We start from the raw sequence: 23,515 nt of genomic DNA on the forward strand, positions 1-23,515 counted from the left end.
GTGACAGGGCAATGGTAAACTTATGCAACTAGTCCTTTAAACCACATTCTGAAACGGCCATTGTATGGCCAATATGAAAAAAGAAAAATATGGGCCACCCTGTTTTGGGTGCGCCTGTTGAACAACAGTGGAGCTTTATTGTTGGATTGCTGTGGCGACAGCATGAATACTCACAGTCAAAGCCTTGGGCTACTGTAGATGATTGCTAGTGCTATCAACTTCAGGTGGTACTGCATTGGTTTGAATTAGACAAACAAGTCCCCATTCACCCCCACAGATAAATCAAATATTTTTAAATTTTTTTAAAGAAAAAAAAGACTTGAGACATGTCACTCAACAACATGTATTTTCAATAGTTTTTTGTTATTCTGCTTGTATGTTTGTGATACTGAAATTGAAATAGTTGTTTATTTATTTAATTGTTACTGTACATATCAATATAATCATTGATGTCTATTTATCCACCACAAATGTAGATAAACCAGAAATATAGTTGCTTATTTTGGTTTTGATGGAAAAGTGAGAGATATGTAAAGCAGCACAAGCTTATCATGTGTCGTCATCGAATGCAAGTCATATGACATGCAAAGGGAGATCTTTTTGGATCATTCAATAATTTGAACAAAAAATTATATCAAATATTGGTGCAGACAAGCACAATTTGTGATTTCAGTGGATCAAGTTTTAGGAATATAGATAATATTCAAGGAATATACATAATTTATGCACAAAAGAATAAAATGTATATTTATACAGTATGGATTGACATTTTGCTCACTGGGCCAACAAAATGCTGTACTTTTATTTTTTCTTCAAGATTATATTATTTATTTTTAGATGGGAATTTGATATTAGTTTTTTTTGTGTAGAAACAAACTGTGACACTTAATCAGACATAACAGGCTTAACAGGCTATGAATTCATGCTTATGCCTTTGTGTCCACAGGGATACCTGAGGCCAGTGTCAGAAATGCAGAAAACATAAAAGGCCTGAAGAGGAAAAAGGTCGTGGCGGAGAATCAGCTCAAGAAAATTCCAAAATCTCCGGTGAAGAAACCCCTGCAGTCCAAGACAACGGCTACGTCTCTCCACAGAGCATCGTCCAACCAAACTGAACCTTCCAGCTCCTCCTATCCCAACAGCCCCACTCACAACCCCACTGGGTCACCCAGTGGAAGCACAAATCCTGAATATGCCCAGCCAGTCTCAGCCACCTCTGAGGAAGGAACATCCTCCACTGACCACGACAAGTTGAAGCAGGGGGAAGCTTCCTCTTCAAAGCCACAGTCTCTTGAACCCAGCAGTGGGAAAGAGGCCTCTGCACCTGCAGTTGAAGTGTCTCAGCCCAAGGATAGCAAGAGCTGTGGCGGCAGTTTTGAAGGGGATTCTTACCACACGACTGCACCCCTTGAGGTCCTACTAAAGGCCATGGAGCCAGACTTCAGCACATTGGCTGAAAGGAAAAACTCCTTCCAAGTTTCCATTGGAAAACCAGCCCCAGCACTAACTGCCCAATCTAGTGGTGAAATAAAGCCAATGTCATCAGTAAGTTTTGGTCTCCAAGGTCAACCACCCCATATGCAGACTTACTATGTAGACAAACAAGGGAACTTTATTGGCATAGCAGCACCACTACAGGGTAATTTACAGATGTCTACCCCAGCTACTTCTCATGCTGCACCACATTTCATACCTGTTGCTGCCAATCAAGAAAAACCTGGTTTACGTATGAGCTTTAGTACCGGACCAGCCACCATAACTCATGCGCCTGTTCCCTCATGCTCCAATGCCTTGCCCCAAAGCCAGCCACCTGTGGTGCATACGTGCCAGTCCCTCTCAGCCAGTGTTCCCAGTACCATCCAAGTCCCTGTCACACCTGGCTGCAACCAAGTTCAGATGGCCTCCGTTATGAATTTTAGTCCTGAGCAGACAGCTAAGGATCAGAAGCCGAAGAAGCAAGGGAAATATGTTTGTGAATACTGCAATCGAGCATGTGCAAAACCCAGTGTGCTGCTCAAGCACATACGGTCTCACACAGGAGAGAGACCCTACCCATGTGTTACATGTGGCTTCTCGTTCAAGACCAAGAGCAACTTGTACAAGCATAAGAAATCTCATGCTCATGCTATAAAACTTGGCCTTGTTGCACGTTCTGAATCTGGTGGAGGGTCACTCTCCCAAGAATCTGATAAAGCCCTTGGAACGCAATCGGATGCAGAGGAGAGTGGGGACAGTGATGGAGAAAGCAGCACTGCAGATGTGGACCATGATTCCTCACACAGCAGTATCACTGCTTTGTCAGAGAGTAGTTTGCAAAGTGTGTGCACAACACAAGCAAGCCACGATGACGTCGACTCAGCAGCTGTCTTAGAGTCAGTCAAACTAGTCTCCAGTCAGAGGGTTTATGAGCCCAAAGTGACAGCTGCCCTTCCAAAAGTTGTTGTTTACCCAGTGAATGTATCCCCTCTGAGAGCTGATAGTCCGAGGGTCACTGATGCCGCACCGGAGCAAGCTGCTGTGCAGCGCAGAGAGTTCCAGTCTGCACATCTGAGATCCAGCATCACCGTACTCTCATCGTTGAAAGAGGTGGACTGTTCCAATCCCTCTCTGGATATTGTAAGTGAGGATGAGGACCAACAGTGCAGGTCTCCACTCTTAAGTGGACATGCTCAACTTCAGCGACAACAAGCAACAGACTTTTCTCTACAGCAGCAGGCCAAGTGCCTGCTTAGTCCCCGCAGTTTAGGAAGCACAGACTCTGGCTACTTCTCACGCTCTGAAAGCGCTGATCAGGCCATGAGCCCTTCAAGTCCATTCGTAAAGATAACTCCACCAGTGGACATGGACATTTCCAAGACCACTCTCCCCAATCTCCCCCCTGTGGTTGCAACAGTAATGCATGTGGCAGCAGAGGAAAAACCAAGAGCCACACTAGGGCAAATGCGCCCCCCACTGGAAACAAAAGCACTCTCTCTGGAAGAAAGGATTTCAAAGTTGATATCTGACAATGAGGCAGTAGTTGACAACAAGCAGCTAGATAGTGTCAAACCAAGACGGACATCTCTTTCAAGGCGAGGCAGCATAGACTCCCCTAAATCGTACATATTTAAAGACTCTTTTCAGTTTGACCTCAAACCAATGGGAAGAAGGTCAAGTTCAAGCTCAGACATACCCAAGTCCCCATTCACCCCCACAGATAAATCAAAGCCAGTATTTCTACTCTCTGTACCTCCTCAATATCCACCAATGGATTGTTTGCCAATAACAAGGAGTAACTCGATGCCTACAACACCAGGACACTCTGCTTTTCCTGTTAACTTTGCCCCTCAACCCCACCCTTTGCGAATCTGTCAATCATTTGATGAGAAAATCGGTTCTTTGAATGACGATGTCTTTTCATCAGCCCCATCTACCCCAAATCCAGCTATTCATTCTCGTACTTTGGTGAGGCAAGCAGCAGTGGAGGATTTTTCCACGAATGAGGGGCATGGACTCCCGACTGTCCGCTCTATGGATGAAAGCTGTCTTGGTCCTAGTATTTCCACAGAGATGATGCAAAGAAGCAGATCTTTTGAGCACAGCCAGGAGAGAAACAGGAAATTGCAGCAGAATAAAGGCACAATGTATGAGTGTGAGACTTGTCGAAACCGGTACAGAAAGCTAGAGAATTTTGAAAATCACAAGAAATTCTATTGCTCTGAGCTTCATGGTCCAAAAAACAAGCCAGCAGCTGTTAAGGAGACTGAGCATGATGTTTTCCAGGTTAGCACACAGCATCCCATACTTCTAAGATCAACGGGCATCTCAGGGATAATGGATCAACAGACGTCAATTCGAAAGAGAAGGAAAATGAAGAGTGTTGGAGATGATGAAGACCAATCTCCCACTGACATCATTCCCCCATGCTCCGTCAGCTTGGATTCATATCAGCTACCAGCAGCTATGGCGGTGGTGGTGGACATCCAGCCTAAGAACAATCCAACGCATCTACCTCATATCCAGCTTGTAGCGAGAGGTACAGATACATCAGAGTCCAGACTGTCGCCAATACGAGAGGCCCAGATCAGTACTTCTACTAAGGAGAGAGGGGATCTGCAGAGGCAAGGCAGTGGTACATCGGTCATTAGACACACCAACTCTCTCAGCAGACCCAATTCTTTTGAGACAGCAGAATCTTTTGACAGGGCTTCTCCTGTCGATAGCATGGAGAAGGATGTCCAGAGCAAAATCAAAGCAGAGGCTACAGCAAATGTTTCAATTGAGAGTTACCATGAACAGATGTCTATACCTAAGGGTGCTGACTATGGAAAACAGGGAATGCAACATTGCGTTGCTGCTGTAGTACCATCGGCGAGTGAGACCTCTACCCCAGTCCACCAGTCACGACTGGTCCGTCAGAACAACATTCAGGTCCCTGAAATTCTGGTCACAGAGGAGCCTGACAGAGAACATGAGGTACAGAGTACTGAGGTAGTAGATAAGCCCACAGAACAATTCAACTGGCCTCCGAGGAGCGAGAGCTTATCCAACCTGCCAGCGGAGAAACTTCCTCCTAAAAAGAAGAGAATTCGTCTTGCTCAAATGGACCACTCCTCTGGTGAATCTAGTTTTGAGTCCAGCCTCTCTCGAAGCCTCAGCAGGGACAGTAGCCTCTCTCGATGCTCCAGTGTTTCAGCCTCTTTTGACAGAGATGAGCCATCCAGATCAGAGAGTCCCTCTAGGGGGGATTCTGTCAGCAAAATCACAGAGCCTCAAGGGATACCAACAGCCTTCAACACACTTGGGGTACCAGGGATGATGAGGCGGGCCGCCTCTGAACAGATCAGCTGTACTCAGCCCTCTGTGGAGATTTCATCTGACTACCGTAGCAAATCCTTTGACTGTGGCCATGTATCACCCAGCAGACCCTTGTCCCCTGTAGGGCAGCCTAGAATTGCACAAACCTCTCAAGTAACCCAGGTGCCACTCATTGAAAGGCGACGGGGGCCATTAGTTCGTCAGATGTCTTTAAAATTAGGTCCAGAAAGTCATCAAAATGTTCGAAAGAATATCATACCACTGGAGAAACTCACCATCACAAATGTAAGCCCTCTATCTCACCATAGACCACAACAGATTCATATTGCCAACAAGCCCCCCCTTTCTCAACCTTTTGTCTTATATTCTGGAGAAACACCCTTGCAGAATAATGAGCGAATGGTTCAAAGCATTAATTTGGGTAACCCACTGCTGCAGGCTCAAGTCCATGGCCTTCCACACCCTTGGCATCAAACATCAAGGGTTCAAACATGCCAAAAGTCACTGCAACCTCTGAGTCAGATCTCTGCCAGTTGTGAAAATGCCCAAAATAAGTTATCTGACTCTGAGGAAAAGAAAAGTTTTGTGCCCAAATACCAACTCCAGTATCCTGCTCTGAGAGCTGGCCAAACATTTTCTTTCTCTAGCACACAGGGATCTCAGATAGCCTTGCCAATTTTAACAATACCTATTGCCAATCAGATTTTGAGTGTTTCAAAGTCTTCAGACGTGATCCACAAAGTCTACATTGCTCAACACAGTCATCAGGCAGCCGACATTAAGACACAACCTGTAGGACATCAAAGGGATACCTTCAATCAGAACCAACCAGGCATTGCTCCACTGCCCCAGATTTTGATAACTCATGAGCAGATGAACCCAGCTCCTGTGTCCATCAAAAACAGCCTCTCACCCATTCACAGTGTAGATAGTGATATACAAATTGCACCAAATGTAAATAAGGATAGACTTCTAACTTATACTGTCAGTACCCAGAACCATAGTGGTTCAATTCCCTCTCTTGGGTCTTTACATTGCACACAGAAACTGGCATCGGTAACCCTATGCCCACAGCAGGAGCCAACTGCTTCCAGCAAACGAATGCTGTCGCCTGCTAATAGCCTGGACATATATATGGAAAAACACCAGAAGCGGGCTAAGGATGAACATGGAGTAGCCTGTCTCACTGATGGCAGGTCAGTGAACTATCTGAACTCCAAGATGGCAGACGTGACTCGACAGAGAAAATTAACACTTGTCAGGCAAGTTTGCACCACTGAACCAGCAGACAGCCCCATTGAAACTGAGGCCCCGCCATTGCCTCAGGATAAACCAGATGGGGAGAAGGACTCAGAGGCTACTGACGAATGCAAACCCATGTCACCTGACAGCACTGGGTTGGAAAAAGAAAATTCTACTGTAATTCCTCAGGAGACGAGCTCTGTATTGAACACCAATCCAGGTAGTCAGAGTGCCTCCATTCCATCTAGTAACAACCTGAAGCCTCATGATAAGACTGAGGAACACAGGTGGTCTTCAGCCAAGTCTCCCATAAGGCCCTCCAGTTTCCAGGGTAGTCAGATGAAACTAACCTCATCTGTGTCTGTGGTCAACACGAGAGACAGCCACCGCTTGTCTTTTCCAAGTCTTAAGACGGCAACCACCTTCACGTGGTGTTTCTTGATGAAGAGGAAGCCTCTCCACGTTCCTCAGATAGACCTAAAGATCTCAGCATATGCTGCCTGGCCAGTCAGCTCCAATAACCCGAATCCCCTCGGACTGCCCACCAAAGTGGTCATGTCTCTCTTTGACTCCAAGCAGAGTTCCAAGAAAATACACTACACCTCGGCAATAAAAACGAGCGGAAAATCTGACATCTTGTCTTACTCAGGCAAGCTGAAAGACATCATGCCCAGGGTAAGAACAATATTCTCATTTATAAGGTGTGATAACAGAATGCATACTGTATAGTTCAGTCCAAAACACTGCTGATATGAAGTAATTATTATACATTTGTTTTCTTCACTCTGCAGTTGCTAATAACACAAAAGTCTGCAACAGCTGAAAGCAAAATCAAAGGGCAGCCCGAGACACAGCCCAGCAGTGAGTCGGACAAGGATCTATCCAAAACAGAACCAAGACGTGTCAAAATATTTGATGGAGGGTATGGATCCATAATTACATATTATTATAATTACATAATTACTCACATACCAGCATAGTTGTCAAGTTGTGTATTTATTTGAAATGCAAAGTTACGTTTATGGTGGGGATGTTTGAGCTAATTTTATTTAACACTAATGGTTCTGTCATCAACCCCACAGATTCAAATCTAATGAGGAATATGTGTATGTGCGTGGCCGTGGCCGTGGTAAATACATCTGTGAGGAGTGTGGGATTCGCTGCAAGAAACCAAGCATGCTACGCAAACACATCCGCACTCACTCTGATGTCCGGCCATATCACTGCACCCACTGCAACTTTTCCTTCAAGACTAAAGGTTAGAGCTTAGTGCGAGTTTGCTTACTGCAGTCTTGAGTAGTCTTCAATTGTATTAGTTTCATAAAGGGGTGTCCAATCCATGTGTTTTTTCACCCTTGGTAAAGAGTCAAAAGGTCTAACAAACAATACATGCTCTACTACTATGTCAAAGTTTTAGATTGTGCCATTTAAAATGCATTTGAACATTAACATTAACTAGAGCTGCTTGTGAATAGAAATGTACTTCTCTGTATGTATTAGTATTAACTTGAATTGATCCCTATCTTTTACATAATTTTGCCCTTTTTTCTACTAATGGTTTCAATAATGTGTTTGCCACTCTAGCATACAACTGTGTAAAGTACTGTAATACTCAAGATTAGAATGGCAATGTTAAAATCTTGTCATAAATCTTGATAATAACCAGGCAATTTAGAATTTCTATATCATTGTTATTAGAATAGCTTCTAGTACTGAGAGAGGATGATTCACCATTCGTTCTCAAACTAACCTACCCACGCGCCACTGCAGTGTCAGAGCAACCCACGTTCTTTTAAAAATGTCTTCCGTTAGTCACCTGTTACATGCATCCTATCCGAAAGCAGAGTTCTTTTATGTAAACTCCCACCAGGCTTTTGTTCAACCTCCACCCACCCTGAAACATCTTATCTCTCTGGTTGCAGGAAATCTGACCAAACACATGAAGTCCAAGGCCCACAGTAAGAAATGCATGGAGATGGGCATTCCTGAGGGTCTCCTAGACGATCACGACACCGAGGACTCAGGTACAGTGTTTCCCTGTTCGGCTATGAACTGCTGGGAAATACACAGGGGCCATTGTGTGTTGCAAAGCCATACACATTTTATACTGTGTGCTTTAGCAAAACAAGGGAAGCAGACTTCATTATTTTCTGTTAATTCAAAGTAAAATTACCAGTAGAATAGTACATGATGTGTTTATTTGTTTTGTTCAACATGTTATCAAATCAAACTGCAAACAATCTTTGTTCACCCCATTATCCGATGGAATCGAGCAACAGGAAAGCCCTTCTTTAAATAGTTCCCCTCATAATGGCATGTGCTAATGTATGATGCGGATTGTCCATGCGTGTGCTCTGTAGCTGTGCTGATCAATAGCAGTGCCACAGTCTAATTACAAATTCTAAATGCATCTTCTTCTCCTGTTAACTCTGAGCGCATGTGGGCGGCATGCACAGCATTTAGAGAGGAAATTGCTGCGTCTAATTTTAGAAGAAAAAAAGAGAGAGAAGCTGCCTGAAAGCGTTCTGTAGTCCAACTCTCTAAGAGCATGTTTGTTTTTCTCTCTTTGCCTGTGATGAAGCTTAGGGACTTTATACTGGTCTAGGGTGTGAAACACCACCGCTGTGGCGTTGGTATTCTTCAGTGGTGAATTTAATGAATGAAAGTGGTTTAAAAACACTGCCTATTAGCTTATCTTTAATGCATTAGCTCGGATGACTAATGTTCTCTTTTGAATACTAAGACAGCATTCCTTCTTTCTACCTACCAATTGCAGGAGACCGCAGTCAGGTGGGCAGCACGGACCGTCCTGATTCTGACGGCGACGACTCTGAGGGCCCCGATGACGAGGACAATGATGACAACGAGGAGGAAGAGGAAGACAGTCAGGCAGAGTCGGGCCTGTCCACTAATCCCTCTGTGTCAGCAAGCCCCCTGCACTTCCCATCCCACCAGGCTGAGGTCCCTCCTAGTGCCCTGCTAGCCCAGATGTCCATCAGCTCAGCTCCCCTCCCTGTGTCCCAGCCTCGGAATTCTGACTCCCACACTTCAGACACAGAGTCTGTCCCAATGATGAGCCCCGTGTCCCTGAGCAAGGAGATGCCTACCTTATCGTCCTATTCTGGCCTCCTCCCCAACAGCCCCCCACCCCTTCCCCCGACCTCGGATCCCTTCGCGTCAGACACAGAGTCAGTGCACATGATGAGTCCTATATCACCATGCAGGCAGATGTCTATCGACTACCCTGATTTTGACGTGCCCCCTAGTCCCCCGGCGCCGGGCAAGGGCTCCAAGCTCGGCCAGGTGAGACCCATGGATTCCCACTGTCTGTCTCTTTGCCCCTCCCTGTCTGTCTCCCTTCATTTCCTCTCCTGTCCATACCCCTTGCCTTAAGTCATGCATGCGAGACATTCTGCACAGCTCTTGTGATTGTTCTGCAAAGGTGAATAGTTTTAAAAATATCAACGGGACATTTTTCAGTTTAAAAACTTGATTGTCATAGCATTGCATCTGTCAAGTGTCCTCATGTCATTTCACTTTGATGAAATGTTTCTTATTTACCTTCTATTCTAGGATGGATCCCATGCCGTGCCAACTGTGCCAACGAGTGAGTCTAGCATCCCAGTACATCGCAGCACTCAGACCTCTTCCTATGCCCCTCAAGGTTTCATGCACTTTCCTGCCCAGGGCCCAATCCACGCACCTGCACCAGGGGTCCAGACCCACCTGTTCAGCCACCTGCCCCTGCACTCCCAGCAGCCGGCTCGCTCCCCATACAGCATGGTCCCAATAGGAGGGATCCAGCTGGTGCCTGCTGGCCTGGCAGCTTACTCCACCTTTGTACCCATACAGGCGGGCCCTGTGCAGCTCACTATCCCTGCAGTTAGTGTCATCCACAGGAACACTAGTCCACTGCCAGCTCCCAACACATCACCCCACCCTGAGCGCTCCCCCACCCAGCCCCTGGTGGTCCAGGAACCCATCAGCAGCATCGTGCCCTGCTTCCCCCTGGGGCAGGTCACCGGTCTGCGGGCTCAGACTCTACAGCCAATGGGTCTGGAGACACTCAACCTTATGGGGCTGACCAACACAGGCCTGTCCTCTGCACAGCTGCTGCCCCGACAGGGGCTCACCCTCAATGCCACCATAGGCCTGCAAGTCATGGCCGCAAGCCCTACTTCCCAGAGCAGTACCGTCGCCCAAACGCATATCTCCGGTCTGCAGATCGTCAACATCGCCCTGCCTGCTCTCATTCCTTCCATCAGTCCTCTCCCTGCACCCTCGGAAAGGCAGGGTAGTCTAGAAGCCCCAGCAGCCCCGATGGCCCAGTCTTCGCAAACTGGGCCGGGACCTTCGAGGAGCGACTCGTCCTACTCGACGCCGACCCCTCCAACGGTCAGCACCACTTCAGAAGTGACATCAGCGGGCGCTAGGCACAGCATAGGAAGTCGAACTCAGCTGCCCCAGACGGTGCAGAAGGAGGCAAGGGGTAAAACACCACAGCATCCAACGCCAGCTCCCGACAGTGGAGCGGACAACCAGTTACTAGCCAGGGGCGCCAATGACCATGCCCCTCCAAGGCCACCGGTGCTCTCCAGGCAACAGGTTACTGACGATGACAATGAGGCATCCAGCGATGACGAAGACAGACTTGTCATCGCTACATGAAAAGCCCCAATTGGAAAGCTCTTCTTCGTTCTCTTTTTGTAATGCTTGTCACTTTGTAAGACTGAAAAACACTTCTTCAGGGGTTTGTCTCTTTGCAAATCGCCTTTCAAAGCACAGAATCTGACATTCATATTGTATGTGCAATCATATAATGACTATGTTTATTATGATGACCAATCGTTTTATTTTTACTTTCACGTCAGCTTGAGACAATTTCTTTTTTTGTACATGTTGTATAGACACTTGTGCCTTTTTGGAGTTTCTTGTTTAGGAACCTGTACATAATTCCTTATAAATTCAGTAGTTATTTGTGTTCAAAAGATGGAAGTAGGAGCAGGGAAAACGGATATCAGTTTTATTTTGCAAAATTTGTCGTAAATATATTGAAAAATAAATGTTGTACTGGTAAATGTACATTTCTATGGATCTTGGGGCAATGTTTCTGTGTACAGATGTTGTGTTCACCTATTTATTATATTCCATCTAGTGCCCATTATGATTCATAAGTCCATAGGTATGTGCAATATGGTAGCTTTACATTGCGGTATCAATATTATGAACTGTATCAGTAAATCTTTGTTTACAAACATTCAAGCAGAGTCTGTGTTATAATTTGAAACACCACACTGTAGTCCAACTATGCCAAGTATACAAATTGAAGTTTCTAAATATTGTAATTGCATAGAGTGGAATTGACACAAACAAGTAAAACTGGTTCACTTTGCTATATCCTTGGGAAATTTTGTAATATGATGTAATATTATTTTGTAATATGATGGTCAGCTATTGAGACTGGCCTGATATTTTCTTAGATTTCATTTAACAAGCACTTTTTCTTGTCTATACCACACATTGTTACAATGCCAAGCCATACATTTAAAGTATACTGTAGATTACTTGCTTGGAGTCTGTGGCCCCGTAGAATATGGGGGCACACATATGTCCAGATATCCTCCTCTGAAATTATGCCAAGCCCAAAATTTAGCTTTTTGTTAAAGCAACAGTGAAACTGAATGGAATTTCAGCTGTGGGATGGACCCTATCCTGAACTATTTCACTAAACGGCTGTCTCTATGATTGACTCAATTACCAGTAATTGCGCTAGTACACCAGCCAGAAACCACTGGCCCACTAACAACGGCAAATTCCTGGTGTTTTATAACATGTAACCAAATATAGTCAGAAGAATTCTTATAATGCATAATATCATAATGTATTTGTTTTCCAAGTTCCAGCCATATTCTCTGGATGTATTACAAGTTTCGTCCCAATCCCCTTCCCAGATACACATTTGCATTTCTAACTGTATATGAAATCATATAAACCTCTAAGCAAAACAATTAGAAAGCTTAATTAAGTCATAATTGGCCTATAAAATCCCCCAGACCTAAGTTATGCCAGTATTAAATATTATTGTATGCCATATTAAACAGAAGAGTCACTATGAGGAGTTCTCGGAGGACTTTGTCCTATCACTGCCTCAATGACTGAACCGAACATTCATTTGAGTGACTAATGGCCTAATGTTAGCTGTTTCTCAATGAGGGAACCTTATTCTGATTTCAATTAGGAAACAAAGGGCTTAATTTAATAAGGGATTGAAGCTCTGCGTGAGTGCGGGAAGACAACACGTTTCTGTGAAGGAAACTTACCACACCACTCAATGAGGGAACCTACTCTTTCATCAAAGAGCATTAAAATGAAAACCTCATTACACGACTTTAGTGCTGGGCTCTTCAACACGGGGTCCGGGACCCCTAGGGGGTCCTCAGAGTTACTCCAGGGGGTCCGCCAAATCTTTATGATAGGATTTTCTTTTCTTCCATTAACCACTTGAACCCTAGCATCTCTATTCTGAGGAACATAAGCCCAAAATAGCAGATCTTCATTCTCACAACGCCTGTGCGCTTGTAGATCGGCTAGTTTCGGCAAAGAGCTTTGGCGTAAGGGGGAAAAGGAGCAAATCAAGTACCAAGTATTGAAGGTTTAAGTGGTGAAATGTCTGAAATGAACAAAACACATTAATTTACACAGCACTGGTGATGGTCAATGAAGCTACCTATGAAATCTATGAAAAAGTTTAATCTGCAACACAATTGTATGCAATGTAGTGGGGGTCCCTGCTTCGTCTCTCTCTCAGCTAGGGGGTCCTTGGGCTGAAAAACGTTGAAGACCCCTGCTTTAGTGGATAACTCCTATCTCTCTTGGGGTACAACAGTGTCTTGTCTTCCCTTCTTGGTGCTGAAACCCTGTGAGGTGCTATGGTGAGCCAACAGAGGCATCTAGAGGCCACTGCCTGTTACTGCAGAAGGTCAAAGCCCTGCAGACAATGGGGTAAAGCAGTAATTTTGATAAAGTAAATAACCCACCAAACAGTCTCTACATCGAGGTAAAAATTGTAAACGTTCATTATTCCTATATAGTCTAATAATTAGCCTAAATTGCGTGTGCAAAGCTTCCACAGCATTGTACATTTAACAACTGTTCTGTGTTCTCTTGCGCAGAGCTGCAAAGGGCCAAATCATGACACAAACCTTATCATAAACTATTTTGTGAAGAGGAAACGGCTGAAATCTGTAGCTTGTTTAACGCTGAATGGAGAAAAGGGAGAGAGACCAGATTATGTTCTCTTATGCTGCCTTGAGCACAGTTAGTTCCCCTGTCCAGTGGAAACTCTTAACACCAGTCTCTGATTAGGGACCACAGAACGATGTCTTTACCTAAGATTTTTCCACTTTAGACACGCACACACACGCGCGCGCACACACACACACACACACACACACACACACACACACACACACACACACACACACACACACACACACACACAGTGGTGGGAAAAGTAGTCCAATGTTTTACTTAAGTAAAAGTAGCAATACCACCATGTATAAATACTACAAGTGGTAATGTTATCATAATATAGCCTACTTATAGAACTCATTGTGCACAATGTCTTTTCTTTTCTTTACATGTCAAAGAATTCCGTAAATAGACAATATACAGGCTCGCCCATTACTGTATGAGTTAAGCTTATTGATTATTTTCCAATAACCAAAAAATATAATATAGGGCTTAAGTGGTTAATGTATGTTTTGTAATAATAATCTAAATCTGCAAAGTAACTAGTATCTAAAGCTGTCAAATCATTGTAGTGGAGTACAACCTACAACATTTGTCTCTGAAGTGTTTAGTGGTAGTGGAGTACGAGTAGAAGTAGAAGGTGAAAAAGAATGTGTCAAGTAAAGTAAAAGTACCTCAAGATTGTACTAGAGTACAGTACTAGAGTAAATGTACTGAGGATTTTTCCACTTTCATAAGAACACACACACACACACACACACACACACACACACACACACACACACACCACGCACACATGCACGCACCACGCACCACGCACCACGCACACGCGCACGCGCACACACACACACACACACACACACACACACACACACACACACACACACACACACACACACACACACACACACACACACACACACACACACACACACACACACGTGAAACTTTCCACCATTACCTACAGCACAGCATCTCTTGAATACATACACCTTCCATGGTGTTACTAGACTGTTGTTGAAAGATAAAGGGCTTTTGGGAAAGTATTTGGCTGACAATGACTTTGTGTAGCCAGTAATTTGGTAATTCAACATGATGTATGAGTTACATACTTACTCAAATGCGCCTTAATTATCTGTTGCCTGTGATATGTATTACTGAAGCAACAAAGGTACCAGGCACAAATATGATTATACTGTAAGGTAAGCTGGTGCTGTTTGTACTGTAGGCCTACAACCTGCTATAATGTTAGGTGTAATAGACAGATTTTTTTTAAACTATCACATTAAATATTTTGAGGATGAGAATGAGATATAGGTCTACTGCAGTCTGGATGTCCTAATTCAGGAGTCTAGTGCACTTTTGATGCAGACTATGGAGTGTACTATCTTCATTTGCTGAAATCCAACTGTCCTAATGCTTAAATGGAAATATCTGGTAGATACCTTAAAAAAAGAAAATTAAGTTAATCAACATGGCCAATGATGCCCCACAGCCACACTGTAATTTTGCAAATCTCAGTGGTGTAAAGTAATTAAGTACACATTTACTCAAGTACTGTACTTAAGTACAATTTTGAGGTACTTTTACTTTACTGTAGTATTTCCAATTTTCTGTAGGCCTACTTTTACTTCTACTACACTACATCTCAGAGGCAAATATTATACTTTTACTCCACTACAAATATTTGACAACTTTAGTTACTAGTTACTTTATAGATTTTGATTATTATTACCAAACATACTTTAACCACTTCCGCCCTATATACATTTCGGCCATTTGAAATCTACAAGCTCAGGCATTGTGAGCTTGTAGATCTGCTATTTTCAAAAGATTTGTATACATTTGAAAACTTGTGAAATGGGACATTCTGCTTAATGAGTACTTTCTACTTTTGGTACTTTAAGTACTTTTACTCAAGTACATTCTGATTATCGGACTTTAATTGTAACACAGTATTTCTAAGTTGCAGTATTGATACTTTTACTTAAGTAAAAAAAAAAAATGGAGTACTTTTTCCACCACTGGCAAATCTTGTAAGGACCCCTCGTTATGAAAGCGCTTGGGATAGTTGTTACTTGCCTGCCACCTGCTGTATGGCTGACGCAATTGCTCGTCTGAGGGAGTCCAATGAGAACTTGGCACAGGTCACAACCAACCCCGCTGGTTTGCCCCATGATCCATCCCTCACTCGGAACCAAGGAATTTCAAAGTTCTTATCTTGGCTCTTGCACGTTGCTTATCAGTGACTATTAACAAACAGCATTGTCTGCAAATAAGCCAAAGGCCAGAACTTTATACACGCGACTGTGGAGAGGAGGAGGAGGGGACGCGGTAGAAGCACTTAGTATAAAGCCATGGGTTGCACATGTGGGGGCCGCACACTGTCAGAAAGACATCTGAGAGGCTGATGTTCTTTGCGCTTTAGTTATTATTATATCTCAAAGGACGCTGATCCAGAGGCATGCAAGATTTTTGCTGGGTTTTTAGAACTTTTGAAAGGGATCAGCAACAACGCACGGATTATTCATTTTCTTGATCAATACCTTGTTTGTGGGAGCGACTGATTTAAAAGTGGAAAATGGATTTACGCATTTTATTTTCCATGTTGTCAGTGATGTGCTCTGGGGTTTTGCACACAGGTAAGTTCTAATAAGTAGGGCTTAAACTTTCATTTAACTATGTATTATTTGACACTGTCTCTACGAAATAGCTCAATACACATTATATATTAAGACCACTATAATTGAGAAAAATGCATGTAATGTCTATGTAGATATCCAACTTTATCAAAATATTTTAGCAATGGCAGATTAGTCATCTTTAATTTGTAAATGTTTTTTTAATTAATTATTTTTTCTTTTCTTTTCCCCCAGTCATCTCAGCTCCTGCTGCCTCCTCCACGGTCACTCCAGAGCACCATGTGAGGACCAAACGATGCTCTTGCGCCACGTTCCTCGACAAGGAGTGCGTCTACTTCTGCCACTTGGACATCATCTGGGTCAACACGCCAGAGTGAGTGAAGATCTATTAGGCTACTTTCTTTCTACAAGTTTATGGCTCGACGTTGTTCACAATCTCGACTCAAACTTTAGGGCTGTCACGATTATGACACTTTACGTGACGATTGATTAATTGTCCCACAAATAATTGCGATTAACACTTTAATTGTGTTTTTGTTGTTGACACTCTGGAACACATGGATAAAAATTACATTTGTGTTTGAAGTTGCACACGGCAGATATGACAAATATAGATATACAATTGTAATAACTTTATACTAAAAAAACATTAGTAGTGGAAATAGCCGATCTACAAGCTCGCGAGCTTGTAGATCTGCTATTTCCACTATTGATGACAATGTTTGAAAATATATCACCATTTTTCCATGGAAACGATTATGAGGATTATGCACAATGATTGCGATTATCTCAAATAACTGCGATTAGGTGATTGTGTAACAATTGTGACAGCCTGACTGACGTGACAGGACTACTCAAACTGATACTAATTTCTAATTTCTTCCCCCCATCAGACGCATCGTGTCCTATGGTCTGGGGAGCGCTCCGCGGAAGAGGCGCGCTGCTGTGGGGAGCCTGGTCACCAAGGTCACCAAGAAGGACCCGCCGCGCTGCAAGTGCGTCCGAGGGAATGACAACACTTGTGCAAACTTCTGTCTGATGGAAAATCGCCTCAGGTATACAGCACTACTACAGCTTGCGCTTATGTAATAATAACATATCGCACTTTATGTATAGTTTGAACTTGTCTAACACTTAACCACTTAAACCCCCCCATATGGGTAACCGGAGTCGCTCAGGGCTCAATACTAGTGTAATATTGGGGAAAGCTCAATCTGAAAATAGCCGATCGACAAGCTCACATGTTGTGAGCTTGTTGATCTGCTATTGTCTGCTATCTATCTGTTCGAGCCACTGCAAAGCAGTGTTGTTGAGTTCAGTCGGTAACCGATAGTGTAATAATACAATCCATCTTTCCATGCTCTCTCTTTTATCTATTTATTTGACATGTTGAAACTAGTTTTATAACTTTATCTCCTAAATATTTTTTAAATCTCCAAAATATTTTTGAAAACACGGGGAAATTAATTGAAATTGTACACCATTCTAATTATGTTCTTGTTGTGCACAGGTATAATACGTCGACAGACGAGGTGATCCTCTCAGCCCAGGGCGATGGCTGTGCTGAGATGCAGTGCAAACACAAGCTGGCAAGCAAAACGAGCAGGATTAAAAGGTAAGACAACCCATTCGGAGTGATGGTGGCAAATACCACAAGCATATTTGCAAAATAAATGTACACGATAATTATAACTTCATAGGTACAGGTCTTTAGTGGGACAAAACATCTCAGAGGCATCATTGTTTGTGCATGTATAATGAGCAGGCTGCAAGATGTCATGAGTTGATGTAGTGTCTTAGGGCCAAGAATTTAGGCATTACATCCCTCAAGCAAAGAATTCTAAATCATCATGTGAAAAAAAGAATAATAATTCTGAGACACTGTAAAGTGCTGGGATTTTATGGAATTTCCCAAAGTAAATTGTATCGCTTTCCCTCACAAAAGTGTCAAATTGATGTGGGGTAGTTGAGCCCTTCACTGGCACAACTGCTGTCATGTATCATCATGTCTTGAAATGAAACCCACTCCCAGGTTACGGCGCCAAGTGTCTGCTCTTTCTGACACATTGATAAATGGAAACATAAACTTCACATTGCTATATCAGGTTAAAACTGTACTGGACATGATACCTAGCATACCTTGGGTTCTGTCGAAATTGAATGACTGACAGCGTAGCTTTCTTTCTACACAATCAGGGCCGATCAGTGGTTTGAATTTGAGAATGCTGATTGTCTCTCCTTTCCTTGCCTTTCTACAGGGTGAACAGCAGTGATAAGAGAGCAACGTCAGCTGTAGCACTCGGGGCTGCTTTGAAGACTCGCCTGCTGCTGGAGAAGTGGAGGGTGAGGCAGCACCACAGGGCGAAAGCCAGGGAGGTAGAAAGCACAGCCTCCTAGGAAAGTAAGACAGATGATCTGCACACCTTCCCAGATAGAGAGGAACCTCCTCTCCGTACATCTGCCATTACTGAACCGTGTTCTGTACAGTGGTCCATCAGAAAAGGTATCCGATGTTGCGCGCAAGGCCGGCAAACAGGCTCTGCGACAGTGAAAAAGTCCATCTGCCACCGGACTTGGGTGCTCTCTGTTGGAAATATGAGGGGGAAAAGTCAGACCCAATATTGGGAGTTCAAGTGACTTTAATAGAGAGGAATTGACCCTTGTGGACTAAAATGGAACCATCAGTGATCATCTCAGGAGACATGATCATAAAAAAGTGTCTAGTCTATCACTTTACAGTGTCTTTCTTCGTATACCAAAAGACCATCAAATGGAACTTCACAACCAATGACATTGCTTTGCTGAAAGAATTAAGTTGTACAAAATTTAGTCCTCCATCCATCCCAGTATTAGTTGTGATTCCAATTTCAAAGTTCTGTTTTTGTCCAACATGCTGGTTGGATTAAAAAAACTTTAAAGCCTATCCAATACTGATCATGTGCCTTGTGGCACACTGTTATCTGTACAGTACAGTACAGTACAGTACAGTACAGTACAGTACAGTATAGTACAGTACAGTACAGTAGTGTAATAAGTACAGCCCTGTACTGTACTTATTACACTATAATAAGTACAGTACAGTACAGTACATTACAGTACAGTACAGTACAGTATACATTAATGTAGCAGACCATTCCATGTTTAGTCCGTTTTTTGCGACTATGTAATGGTTCTTGGGAGTTTTCTGTGATGTCTCTACATGTTGTATTGTAAATTAATGTTTCACTAAATATTTAATGTAAATTGTTTTTACTTTCTACTTTATTTATTCATGTTACACTTTGTACTTTATTGGTCATATTGGTCTATCATATCATGTTTTGTTCATGCTTTTGTCATTTCTATGAAATGTTGTGTCAACACATTGCCAAATTCTGGCAAAATTTTGCAAAAATAAATAGTGACGTACTTATTTAAATCATTTAACTCCCTCCTTGATTCTTTACAGACCATCCACTTGGAATAGACCATTAGCCTTAGAATAGAGACATCTCACATCAAAGCACAGTAAAGCGAGAGTGTCACGCACTAAAATAAAGCGAATCTACAAGCTCAAACACACCTGCGCACAACTAAGTGTGAATCAGGCTTAAGTGAGAGTTCACTGTCTTGTAATATAGAAATAAAGAAACTACAGCAGTGGAAAGAATCAACTTGAAAAAGCACAAACCTTCATTGCCACTGTGAACACATTGGTTTACCACAGGCAGGTCAGCTGTGAATAATGGGGGTCATTAATCATACCCATAAATAAAATCTTTTAAGTTCAGTGTTGAGAGAGAGAGCGAGAGAAAGAGTGAGAGTTGTGCAGACTAGAAAGGGATTATGCTGAAGCCAACCTAAGTGCAATACAAAAAACTAACCTCTGTCTTTCATCCCTGTGCCAAACCAAAATGTAAACACTGCAATTTCTTAAACAGGCGAAAATAGTGGGGTTGAATGATTACGTTTGCTTCAGTATAGGTGTCATATTTCAAAGGATCAACCAAGATATTATTCTTTTTTACAATGAAAGGCCTTGTAATGACAAGCAAAACTGTCAAACTGCCAGTCTGTCCCTTCCAATCTGCAACATCATGTTCTGCTGAAGTGCCAGCCAGCTCCAGTGAAGCCATAGACATTCTGAGGCCCCTCTTTTAACGGCCAGTTTTTGGCCTTTAGAAACCTGCCTCCCGTCCACTCTGAAGGTTAGATAAAGATAAAGGCTATTACTTGCAGTTGGTGTGACTTAATCATCACCCTTTACCAAGCCTTGGAGGGGGTTTGGGTGTCCCGTTTTGTCTTCCACAATGCACCACAGCCTCCTGTCACCTCTCCATATATACTATGTTACATCTTCCATGTCACCAAGCTGTTAAGTGTACTGCAGTTCATGCTTTGTCATACGAATGTGTCCAGTAAGGTGGCCATGCGATGACATACACTATAAAGGGCTTGATACACTTTGTTGCGTGCAGTGTGAGCTTGTAGATCAGCAATCTTAGGTGCACGACACCAGACCACAACTCAGAGGCGTAATTTCATAAAAAACTAGAGGGTGGCAAAAAGTGACCACTTAAGCCCGATTTCAAAAATTGCAAAAAATAGCTTATCTACAAGTTCACGACGAGATGCAATCAGCGTTATCCCTAATCTACCACAACGCATCGCATTGAGCTTGTAGATCGGCTATTTTTGCTATTTGCTATTTTTGGAAAAAAAAGAGAGAAAAAAAGAAAATCCCTGTATAATGATCTTCCAAAAATAGGGAGGCCAGTTTTAGTGTGATTAATGGATGTATGGTTGCAGAAAGAGCTTCTTCCTCCCTCTCTTTTACTTCATGAACCCTTCCTAGAAATTCAGTGACAGTTTGACAGACTTGAGTTTAGAAAAGTGGGAGAAGATTAAAAGTTATATTCAGATGATAAGATGATGATAACACATGCCAATTGAAATGATGGGTATTATCTGTATTTATATGAAACATTAAAATGTAATTTTAATTTAAACAACATCATGCAGTCCTGCATGATAATCAGGCTGAGCTCACCATGGAAAGCAAAGGATGAGAGGATAGGGATGAAGATGAGTCATGGCATTTCTTCTAAAAAACAGTTTTATAACATCGGGATGGTGGGAGAGGAGTGGTTGGGGGGGTTTACCTATGCAGTTATTATAGGCCTAACTTCAAAGAGGACAGTTCCTGAGCTGCATTTTTAACACACCAGGCAATTTTTAATCTTTTGCAGAGCAGGGATTACGACCTGCAGATTTGCCACATTTAAATCTCAGTTTTGCATACGATGCAAGTTGTAAAAATGAACTTACTCTCAGCTCAAGCTTTCATATCACGTTCATCCATGTCAGTCATCAAAAACCTGCTTGAACTGGCAACAGAACAACCAAATGATGCAAATGATCTAACCAGCCCACTTAGCAAACAAATCACACAGCAAAACATATGCCTCACCGACATACTCCCATGCTCTCCTAAGTATAAGTCCAATAACAATAGTGCTGTAATCACAGATCTATTGTTTTTTTCAAGATTAACCTCATGATATGTCTGCTTCAGCAGGCAGCTGAGAGAAACTGGAAAGCTGTGATGGATTGAATGGGATCACATAGAACAAAGGTGGTAAGCAGGATTTAAACTTTATGCATGCAAAGTCAAGTGCATGGTATTCCCTTGCCTGGAAATTTGATGATTCTGCCAGAGCAATATTTATTTGCTCTACACATTTGCGTATTAATCTGCCGATGCCAGGCTAGGAATTCCCCATTACTCACTGAACTACCATGATAGACATGTTCCTTCTGTTGACTGAGAGAGACCTGATGATACCTCCATCTCCTGGGACAGCAGAGGAAACGTTATGAAGTTGACAAGAAATGAAGTTTGATATGATCAAGATTTCCGTCCACAAATTGTTTTATAATCAGTAATGGGGAAGGTGATATGTGGATGCTGGAACAGATGACCCATTTTACAAATTCTGTCTCCCCTCAATAATCTTTTTCAGAAATATTGTTCTCTGTGGTTTATACAGTATATGAGAAAAGGTGATGCACAATGTGCTTTACCTTATGATAATTCTGACAATATCAAACAAGTCTCCGGCCAGGTCAGGTAGGTTATTATGGCCTCCTGGTGGTGCTATAATACGCCAATGTGAAAAGGGTGCCATTTATTCCTAGGCCGTGCACGGCAATCGGACACTGTATGCATGATTTGAGGCATTTTGTTCTAAAAATGTGTTTTGCTAAATTTGACCTGCTGGTGGCGCTATAACAGGCCAATGTTAAAAGGGTGGCATTTGTTCCTCAACGTAGTGAAAATGTGCATTCAAAGTTTCACCGTTTTACCGGCCTAATGGGAATGTGTGTGCAAAATTTCACGGAAATTGCATGCTGTGTTCATGATTTGAGGCATTTTGTTCGAAACGGAGCACTCCTGCAAAATTTGAGAGTACATTTTTGCCAATAAGGATGGAATATGAAAAATCTGAAATGAGCCGTTTCTTTTGATGACTATAGAGATACTGTGTACCGATTTGGGGGATTTTTGCAAATCGGCCTCCTGGTGGCGCTATAAAAGGCCCATGTGAAAAAATTGGAGCAGAGGTTCTGCTTTGGCATCCAGGGAGTGTGTGTGCACAGTTTTGCTGCGATCAAGCCAACATTGCCAGAGATTAGCTGTCCACAAAATGACAGAATGACACACACACACACACACACACACACACACACACACACACACACACACACACACACACACACACACACACACACACACACACACACACACACATGGACGGACGGACAGGGGGTAATGCCTTTCGGCCTGGCGGAGACAATAAACAAAGTTACATACACATCTTAGCAAAATTACAGTTGTCTTCTCAATCATTAAATGCCCTCGGTGACACACGTAATCTACGGCTATGGATGCATGATGTATTTGGACCACAATCTTGCAGAAGCATCACCTGAAGCAGGATTCTCCATGTACAGTATCTGGCCCCTGAAGAGGTTAACAACATGTGGACAGGCCCGGGGCCCGAGCACAATGGCACTCACCCCCTGAGCTATGCAGCTCTATGCACGGGACTCCCCAGAGACATTAGCGTTTGGCGTAAGTCATTAGTCTATTGAATAGGTCCAGTGCTAACATAATAGCCCATAACAGTGCGAGGAATCTCTTCAACTCGACAGGAATTCTCGGGCCCAGGAGCCAAACAATGGAACTCTGTGCATGAAAAGTCAGGGAGGGGTGTACAGGACTAAACCTCTGACGTTTGACCGACGCCCTGCGATACCTCCACACGCCCTGTTTTCCAGCGAACAGCCCAGCGGTGCCAACACATCTCACGAAACCCTGCTGTGGCTTAGAGTGGATTAATTACTGTACCTCATAGGCTGACTCACCCCAAGCCAAGGACTAGGCTGGACAGGTAAGCAGGAGCTATATGGACAGGAGAGACCTGTGTCTAAAAGTTGAAAAGCTTGCTGAAAATCAGTTATTTTAGGCGAACAGAAAGTTAGAATGATAACTTTTATGAGTGAATTTTGTGATTGTGTCCTCACACCTGAGCCAATGCGAT

At 43.1% G+C, this 23,515-nt stretch overlaps 3 protein-coding genes across 3 annotated transcripts in view; 2 read left to right on the forward strand and 1 right to left on the reverse strand.

Moving 5' to 3' along the window:
• Positions 1–11,290, forward strand: part of hivep1 (HIVEP zinc finger 1) — a 49,902-nt gene extending 38,612 nt beyond the window's left edge. Inside the window, exons 4-9 of the mRNA XM_080442910.1 lie at positions 947–6,714; positions 6,831–6,961; positions 7,122–7,297; positions 7,962–8,063; positions 8,816–9,342; positions 9,613–11,290. Coding sequence (XP_080299036.1) covers positions 947–6,714; positions 6,831–6,961; positions 7,122–7,297; positions 7,962–8,063; positions 8,816–9,342; positions 9,613–10,707 — 7,799 coding nt within the window. The 3' untranslated portion in view covers positions 10,708–11,290. The remainder of the gene's footprint in view (positions 1–946; positions 6,715–6,830; positions 6,962–7,121; positions 7,298–7,961; positions 8,064–8,815; positions 9,343–9,612) is intronic.
• The window catches only part of myo1g (myosin IG), a 419,914-nt gene that overhangs the window by 287,298 nt on the left and 109,101 nt on the right, over positions 1–23,515 (reverse strand). The gene's annotated exons all lie outside the window — the stretch shown is intronic.
• On the forward strand, positions 15,687–19,353 carry edn1 (endothelin 1). Its single transcript, XM_080442290.1, has 5 exons — positions 15,687–15,932; positions 16,167–16,305; positions 16,826–16,987; positions 17,443–17,547; positions 18,191–19,353. The coding sequence occupies exons 1-5, from the start codon at positions 15,872–15,874 to the stop codon at positions 18,327–18,329; spliced, it is 606 nt and encodes a 201-aa protein (XP_080298416.1). The 5' UTR covers positions 15,687–15,871; the 3' UTR covers positions 18,330–19,353.

This window comes from Gymnoscopelus braueri (genome assembly GCF_963280865.1).
Source record: "Gymnoscopelus braueri genome assembly, chromosome: 11".
Lineage (NCBI taxonomy): Eukaryota > Metazoa > Chordata > Actinopteri > Myctophiformes > Myctophidae > Gymnoscopelus > Gymnoscopelus braueri.